Source organism: Oncorhynchus clarkii, chromosome 7, assembly GCF_045791955.1.
Source record: "Oncorhynchus clarkii lewisi isolate Uvic-CL-2024 chromosome 7, UVic_Ocla_1.0, whole genome shotgun sequence".
NCBI classification, from domain to species: domain Eukaryota; kingdom Metazoa; phylum Chordata; class Actinopteri; order Salmoniformes; family Salmonidae; genus Oncorhynchus; species Oncorhynchus clarkii.
The window spans coordinates 82696370-82705841 of NC_092153.1; the positions used below are offsets into that span (position 1 = coordinate 82696370).

General features: G+C 45.7%; 1 protein-coding gene across 1 annotated transcript in view; it reads left to right on the forward strand.

Annotated features, from left to right (window-relative positions):
* LOC139413914 (pseudouridine synthase like 1) overlaps positions 1 to 3503 on the forward strand; it is a 55558-nt gene extending 52055 nt beyond the window's left edge. The window contains exon 9 of the mRNA XM_071161770.1: positions 103 to 3503. Coding sequence (XP_071017871.1) covers positions 103 to 140 — 38 coding nt within the window. The 3' untranslated portion in view covers positions 141 to 3503. The remainder of the gene's footprint in view (positions 1 to 102) is intronic.
* The last annotated feature ends 5969 nt before the right edge of the window (positions 3504 to 9472 follow it).

Below are 9472 nucleotides of genomic sequence, written 5' to 3' on the forward strand. Positions count from 1 at the left end.
TTTTGCCCCACTGTACCTTGTTTTCTATTTTACATTTCTAGAGAAATTATTTTAGGGCACCATTTTTCCTTTCTGATGTCTGTTGTTTTTGTTCTTCCACAGACCTGCAGCTTTACACTCCGGAGGATTCACAGAGTTGATTGTCGTTTTAATGACCTAGGCCCAATCCCAAATGGACCCCTAGACGTTACGCCCTACGCATTTGTGGAGATCTGAGAGGATTTGAAAAGCAATTTACTAATACCTCCAATTTGCCCCTCTGATAGGCTAGGTCAGGGGTGTCAAACTAATTTCATGGAGGATCTAGTGTCTGCAGGTTTTAGTTTTCTAACACCTAGACACCCAGGTGAGGGGAGGTCTTTACTGAGACCTAGACAACCAGGTGAGGGGAGTTCCTTACTGAGACCTAGACAACCAGGTGAGGGGAGTTCCTTACTGAGACCTAGACAACCAGGTGAGGAGAGTTCCTTACTAAGACCTAGACAACCAGGTGAGGGGAGTTCTTTACTGAGACCTAGACAACCAGGTGAGACCTAGACGACCAGGTGAGGGGAGTTCCTTACTGAGACCTAGACAACCAGGTGAGACCTAGACGACCAGGTGAGGGGAGTTCCTTACTGAGACCTAGACAACCAGGTGAGACCTAGACAACCAGGTGAGGGGAGTTCTTTACTGAGACCTAGACAACCAGGTGAGACCTAGACGACCAGGTGAGGGGAGTTCCTTACTGAGACCTAGACAACCAGGTGAGACCTAGACGACCAGGTGAGGGGAGTTCCTTACTGAGACCTAGACAACCAGGTGAGGGGAGTTCTTTACTGAGACCTAGACAACCAGGTGAGGGGAGTTCCTTACTGAGACCTAGACAACCAGGTGATGGGAGTTCCTTACTGAGACCTAGACAACCAGGTGAGGGGAGTTCCTTACTGAGACCTCGACAACCAGGTGAGGAGAGTTCCTTACTAAGACCTAGACAACCAGGTGAGGGGAGTTCTTTACAGAGACCTAGACAACCAGGTGAGACCTAGACGACCAGGTGAGGGGAGTTCCTTACTGAGACCTAGACAACCAGGTGAGACCTAGACGACCAGGTGAGGGGAGTTCCTTACTGAGACCTAGACAACCAGGTGAGGGGAGTTCTTTACTGAGACCTAGACAACCAGGTGAGGGGAGTTCCTTACTGAGCCCTAGACAACCAGGTGAGGGGAGTTCCTTACTGAGACCTAGACAACCAGGTGAGAGGAGTTCCTTACTGAGACCTAGACACCCAGGTGAGGGGAGTTCCTTACTGAGCCCTAGACAACCAGGTGAGGTGAGCTCCTTACTGAGACCTAGACACCCAGGTGAGACAACCAGGTGAGGGGAGTTCCTTACTAAGACCTAGACACCCAGGTGAGACCTAGACGACCAGGTGAGGGGAGTTCCTTACTAAGACCTAGACAACCAGGTGAGGGGAGTTCCTTACTAAGACCTAGATGACCAGGTGAGGTGAGCTCGTTACTAATTAGTGACCGTAATTCATCAATCAAGTACCAGTGAAGAGCAAAAACCCACTGACACTCGGTCTTCTGTGCAATGAGTTTGACGCCTGTGGGTCAGGTGGAAGTTTCACCATATTGCTTGTACAGTGAGGAGAACAAGTATTTTAAACACTGCCGATTTTGCAGGTTTTCCCACTTACAAAGCATGTAGAGGTCTGTAATTTTTATCATCGGTACACTTCAACTGTGAGAGACGGAATCTAAAACAAAAATCCAGAAAATCACATTGTATGATTTTTAAGTAATTTATTTGCATTTTATTGCATGACATAAGTATTTGATACATCAGAAAAGCAGAACTTAATATTTGGTACAGAAACCTTTGTTTGCAATTACAGAGATCATACGTTTCCTGTAGTTCTTGACCAGGTTTGCACACACTGCAGCAGGGATTTTGGCCCACTCCTCCATAGAGACCTTCTCCAGATCCTTCATGTTTCGGTCAATACGGACTTTCAGCTCCCTCCAAAGATGTTCTATTGGGTTCAGGTCTGGAGACTGGCTAGGCCACTCCAGGACCTTGAGATGCTTCTTACGGAGCCACTCCTTAGTTGCCCTGGCTGTGTGTTTCGGGTCGTTGTCATGCTGGAAGACCCAGCCACGACCCATCTTCAATGCTCTTACTGAGGGAAGGAGATTGTTGACCAAGATCTCGCGATACATGGCCCCATCCATCCTCCCCTCAATACGGTGCAGTCGTCCTGACCCCTTTGCAGAAAAGCATCCCCAAAGAATGATGTTTCCACCTCCATGCTTCACGGTTGGGATGGTGTTCTTGGGGTTGTACTCATCCTTCTTCCTCCAAACACGGCGAGTGGAGTTTAGACAAAAAAGCTCTATTTTTGTCTCATCAGACCACATGACCTTCTCCCATTCCTCCTCTGGATCATCCAGATGGTCATTGGAAAACTTCAGATAGGCCTGGACATGCCCTGGCTTGAGCAGGGGGACCTTGCATGCGCTGCAGGATTTTAATCCATGACTGTGTGTTACTAATGGTTTTCTTTGAGACTGTGGTCCCAGCTCTCTTCAGGTCATTGACCAGGTCCTGCCGTGTAGTTCTGGGCTGATCCCTCACCTTCATCATGATCATTGATGCCCCACGAGGTGAGATCTTGCATGGAGCCCCAGACCGAGGATGATTGACTGTCATCTTGAACTTCTTCCATTTTCGAATAATTGCGCCAACAGTTATTGCCTTCTCACCAAGCTGCTTGCCTATTGTCCTGTAGCCCATCCCAGCCTTTTGCAGGTCTACAATTTTATCCCTGATGTCCTTACACAGCTCTCTGGTCTTGGCCATTGTGGAGACGTTGGAGTCTGTTTGATTGAGTGTACGGACAGGTGACTTTTATACAGGTAGCGAGTTCAAACAGGTGCAGTTAATACAGGTAATGAGTGGAGAACAGGAGGGCTTCTTAAAGAAAAACTAACAGGTCTGTGAGAGCCGGAATTCTTACTGGTTGGTAAGTGATCAAATACTTATGTCATGCAATAAAATACAAATTAATTTACTTAAAAATCATACAATGTGATTTTCTGGATTTTTGTTTTAGATTCCGTCTCTCACAGTTGAAGTGTACCTATGATAAAAATTACAGACCTCTACATGCTTTGTAAGTAGGAAAACCTGCTTGTATCAAATACTTGTTCTCCCCACTGTACAAATCAAATCCTCTCAGATCTCTACAAGTGAATAAGTGGTAAGGATCCGTTTGGGATTGGGGCATAGTACAATGTCTCTCAACCTCAGGTCCGGGGACATGTGGGAGACACATAGTGGACATCCTGGTATTGCTTGAATGTTTTGTTGGGTATACAAACCTTTATTTCATGTTACACCACAGTGTGTATTCTACTAAGTGTATATGTATTTCTTGCTGTACTACAATATGTATAAATATGGTCATTATATCTGTTTTTAAGACTATGTAACCTTAAACTTTTAATCTATGGAGTGATTCTACTGTGTGAGTTAAATACGTTCTCTCTCTCTGGCCAGCCTATAAATAATGTTTCCTGTATTCAGTGTTCCTGGTTCCTTAATTGTACTCAGTATTATACATGATGTCACTGATCTAACCGTGGCGACTCTACCTCCAGAATTACGATCGCTCATTTCACACTTCTAAACAGCAATTCTGAAAAGGCACTTGCTCGTCTGAATTATCTTTTTTATTTTTTGCAGGTGCTTGGTAACGTTTGAATAAAATGAGAAAAAAAGAAGAACCCTCTTTAGACGTAAAGCTTATTAAAGAGCAGTGATACTATCAAGAGCAGTGTGCAGGTTTCTTCTATTTTTTTTCTAAAACAGCCAATCACGAGTCCCCATGTCGAACCAAATAGTACATGTCAACATGTCCTGTCAGCTGTCAGTCAAACTGCACAACGACAGTGCTCTCATTCTCTCGTCAAACCAAAACTAACATTTTAAAAGGGATACTTTGGGAATCATCATGCTAGCAGATGCCCATGGACTACCAGTCATTGCGCTAACGCTAGTTAGCTTGGGCTCGCGAAACTACCCCTAACTTCCTTTGTGGGTTTTCCTAAATACAAAGCATGTAGAGGTCTGTAATTTTTTATCATAGGTACACTTCAACACAGAGAAAAATGGTATCCACAAAATCATCAGATTCTGGGGAGGTAGATAAAGGGTCTCATTGCCAAAATCCCGAAGTAGCTTCTGTAAAAAACTATTGGTCGCTAAATCCGGAGAAATGACAGACAGACCATGTAAAAAAACAAACAACTGTTGGTCACTAAATCCATCTCGGTGGACCACGTCAAAACGCTTGGCTGGAAATGCCCTCATCCGTCTGAGTGGCCAGGCTGTGACTTCCCTTTGGCTGGAATGCCCTCATCCGTCTGAGTGGCCAGGCTGTGACTTCCCTTTGGCTGGAATGCCCTCATCCGTCTGAGTGGCCAGGCTGTGACTTCCCTCACCCGCTATATACTTATAACTGATTGGTTCTGCCCACTGCTGTCCTGTTAGAACACGATGTTAAGGCTCATCACTGTACTCTCGATAGTCACCACCACACACAGCTGTTTCTATTCGAGGATGTTTCTAGATGTTTCTATGACTGTGGTAATCTGAATGACATGGAATCTTATCGTTGTGGTTTTATAAAGACAAAAGAAAATGCACACATTTACAACTATGCAATATACAAATGTTCATGAATAAATGACAAATAGCTTTACACTTACAACATGTCTATAAAGGCTTATAAACACAGTACCGATATAAAACATAAACCTCTTGGAGAGAGAGAGATAAACCAATTACTTGGAATGACAAAGGGTCAAAGTGTATGGCACCCTCTCTCTCTTCAGCCTTGTGTGAGAATCTGCCAGGCTGAGATCTTATCAGATCTGGCGCCACAAAGTCGTAAATTACTCTTCACATGAGCAAACTCCAAGAACCGTCTGGGATGACTCTAGAATGACTGGGATGAGTCTAGAATGACTGGGATGACTCTAGAACCCTCTGGGATGGCTCTAGAAGGACTCTGGGATGACGCTAGAACCCTCTGGGATGAGTCTAGAATGACTCTGGGATGACTCTAGAACCCTCTGGGATGACTCTAGAATGACTGGGATGACTCTCGGATGACTCTAGAATGACTCTAGAATGACTCTGGGATGACTCTAGAAGCTCTCCCATGGAAGCACAATAAAACACCACTATAGAAAACGCTGTGGTAGCGTCTGCATGCAAAATATGTTTACCAATACACCAATGAAACCACCTCTGCAACCAATGCAATAACGCTTATGGTAGTACTTAATAATACTGCACATGATAAACAATGGGCAAAGCAGCAACTCTAACATTAAAGAACGGTAACACAGTGGGACATGTGGCTGAAGGTAACAGGAAGTAATCATTCAGACTTTTCGTGTTACTGTTGACAGTAAAAAGTCGTCAGAAACATGGCGTCTCCTCCCTTCGGACGACGACAATGATAAACACTCCGACCTGAGTGGGCGGGTGCAGTGTCCAGATGAACATTTCCAAGTGCTCTGATTGGTTGGGAATGGCAAGGCTATGATGGGTGAGGGATGACTAAAGTAGGCTGGAAAGCCAAATCAACTGAAGTGACTGTGAGGGGAGAGGAGAGGAACAGGACAGACTGTTATTTTGTTGTTGTTTACATTCCCTTTAAAAGCACAAGGAGACATACTCCATGACAACTTGAGTTTTGTAGACTGGGGCACCTGTGGCTCGGCTCCTCTGCAGGAAACCTGCAGGAATACCTCTCCCCAACGTGGCTGAAGAACCAGTGTGAGGTTCCGGAAGGCACTAAGGTGTTGTAACAGTCAAAAGTTTGGACACACCTACACATTCAAGTGTTTTTCTTTATTTGTACTATTTTCTACATTGTAGAATAATAGTGAAGACATCAAAACTATGAAATAACACATATGGAATCATGTAGTAACCAAAAAAAGTGTTAAACAAATCAAAAATATATTTTATATTTGAGATTCTATAAAGCAGCCACCCTTTGCCTTGATGAAAGCTTTGCACACCTCTTGGCTTTCTCTCAACAAAATTCATGAGGAATGCTTTTCCAACCGTCTTGAAGGAGTTCCCACATATGCTGAGCACTTATTGGCTGCTTTTTCTTCACTCTGTGGTCAAACTCATCTCAATTGGGTTGAGGTCGGGTGATTGTGGAGGCCAGGTCATCTGATGCAGCACTCCATCACTCTCCTTCTTGGTTAAATAGCCCTTACACAGCCTGGAGGTGTGTTGGGTCATACTCCTGTTGAAAAACAAACAAAAAACTAAACGCAAACCAGATGGGATGGCGTATCGATCCAGAATTCTGTGGTTCCTGACAGGTGAATTCTAAATAAATTACAGTGTCACCAGCAAAGCACCCCCACACCACTGTTACTTTAACTCTGTGAAGGATTTATTTGGGCTGCAATTTCTGAGGCTGGTAACTCTAATGAACTTATCCTTTGCAGCAGAGGTAACTGGCTCTTCCTTTCCTGTGGCGGTCCTCATGAGAGACAGTTTCATCATAGTGCCTGATGGTTTTTACGACTCCACTTGAAGAAACCTTGAAATGTTCTGCATTTACTGACCTTCACGTCTTAAAGTACTCATGAACTGTCGTTTCTCTTTGCTCATTTGAGTTGTTCGTGCAATAATATGGACTTGGTCTTTTACCAAATAGGGTTATGTTCTGTATACCACCCCTACCTGGTCACAACACAACTGATTGGCTCAAACGCATTAAGAAGAATATTCCACAGGCACACCTGTTAATTGAAATGCATTCCAAGTGACTACCTCATGAAGCTGGTTGAGAGAATGCCAAGTGTGTGCCAAGCTATCATTAAGGAAAAGGGCGGCTAGAATCTCAAATATAAAATATATTTTGATTGGTTTATATTTTGATTGGTTGATTGGTTTAACACTGTTTTGGTTACTACATGATTCCATATGTGTTACTTCGTAGCTTTGTTGTCTTCATTATTGTTCTACAATGTATAAAGGGGTATCCAAACTTTTGACTGGTACTGTAATTTATCTACGTAGATGCACACACACACACACACACACACACACACACACACACACACACACACACACACACACACACACACACACACACAACTATGATTAACATGACTTGACATGTACTGCGTTCTTAATTTACGTAGTGATTGAATATTGTTCCCTCCCGAGCCACACGGTGGCAGTGAACACATGGAAAGGTCCTGCACTGTTGATATGAAACATTGAACCGTAAAAAACATTAGTAACACGGCAGCAGCATTAAGACTTCCGTTTCTTCTGATTTTGCCTTCAAAATAAAAGTGTGCAGTTAAACGGTATGTGTACAATACGAAATCCCCCCCAAAATGTTGTAGTTTTTCATAGTCATAGTGCATAATGTTACAATTATGTTACACAATTATAATTACATCAGGGAAAAATCTAAACTGAATAAAATCACTACTTTATATAAGATAAAGAATATTATAAGGTGGCGCACATTGAGAAATGGATATGTTTTTAATGTAATTGTCTGTTATGTACATGACTGGTGCAACGCTTAAAAGGGTTTCTTGTTTCTTACAGATCTCATCACGGTTTTAAATTGTTTCCAGTTTGCTTGAGATGTATAGAGAAATAATAATAGGCACTAACTCCGCCGTGGTTCGTTGGACAAAGCCCATGTGGGAATAATGAACGGCGTGTTTGGATAAACGCCAAAAATGACGTATGTGGTAAACACAGGCTTGGGAGATGTTATACGTTTTGATCTAAGCCTGCTTTTTTTTCAACTCCACAGTTAACTCTATCACCACAGACAACAGCGTCACATTCAGTACAGTCAACTCCTACTAATCCTTCTTCACCACCTCCTTCCTCACCACCTCCCTTTTCACCACCTCCTTCTTCACCACCTCCTTCCTCACCACCTCCTTCCTCACCACTTCCTCCTTCATCACCTCCTTCTTCACCACCTCCTTCCTCACCACCTCCTCCTTCTTCACCACCTCCTCCTTCACCACCTCCTTCCTCACCACCTCCTCCTTCATCACCTCCTTCTTCACCACCTCCTTCCACACCACCTCCTCCTTCCTCACCTCCTTCTTCATCACCTCCTTCCTCACCACCTCCTCCTTCTTCACCACCTCCTTCTTCACCACCTCCTTCCTCACCACCTCCTTCCTCACCACCTCCTTCTTCACCACCTCCTTCTTCACCACCTTCTTCTTCACCACCTCCTCCTTCATCACCTCCTTCTTCACCACCTCCTTCCTCACCACCTCCTCCTTCCTCACCACCTCCTCCTTCCTCACCACCTCCTTCCTCACCGCCTCCTTCCTCACCTCCTCCTTCCTCACCCCACCTCCTTCCTCACATCCTCCTTCCTCACCACCTCCTTCCTCACCACCTCCTTCCTCACCTCCTTCTTCCTCACCACCACCTCCTTCCTCACCACCTCCTTCCTCACCACCTCTTTCCTCACCACCTCCTTCCTCACCACCTTCTTCCTCACCTCCTCGTTCCTCACCTCCTCCTTCCTCACCACCACCTCCTTCCTCACCACCTCTTTCCTCACCACCTCCTTCCTCACCACCTCCTTCCTCACCTCCTCCTTCCTCACCTCCTCCTTCCTCACCACCACCTCCTTCCTCACCACCTCCTCCTTCCTCACTGCCTCCTTCCTCACCTCCTCCTCCTTCCTCACCTCCTCCTTCTTCACCACCTCCTTCCTTCCTCACCTCCTCCTTCCTCACCACCTCCTTCCTCACCACCTCCTTCCTCACCTCCTTCTTCCTCACCACCACCTCCTTCCTCACCACCTCCTTCCTCACCACCTCTTTCCTCACCACCTCCTTCCTCACCACCTTCTTCCTCACCTCCTCCTTCCTCACCTCCTCCTTCCTCACCACCACCTCCTTCCTCACCACCTCATTCCTCACCACCTCCTTCCTCACCACCTCCTTCCTCACCTCCTCCTTCCTCACCTCCTCCTTCCTCACCACCACCTCCTTCCTCACCACCTCCTCCTTCCTCACTGCCTCCTTCCTCACCTCCTCCTTCCTCACCTCCTCCTTCTTCACCACCTCCTTCCTTCCTCACCTCCTCCTTCCTCACCACCTCCTTCCTCACCTCCTCCTTCCTCACCACCACCTCCTTCCTCACCACCACCTCCTTCCTCACCACCTCCTCCTTCCTCACCACCTCCTCCTTCCTCACTGCCTCCTTCCTCACCTCCTCCTCCTTCCTCACCTCCTCCTTCTTCACCACCTCCTTCCTTCCTCACCTCCTCCTTCCTCACCTCCTCCTTCCTCACCACCACCTCCTTCCTCACCACCTCCTCCTTCCTCACCACCACCTCCTTCCTGTATTCCATATACCATGATTCACATTGTGCCCATTGAATTGGGTG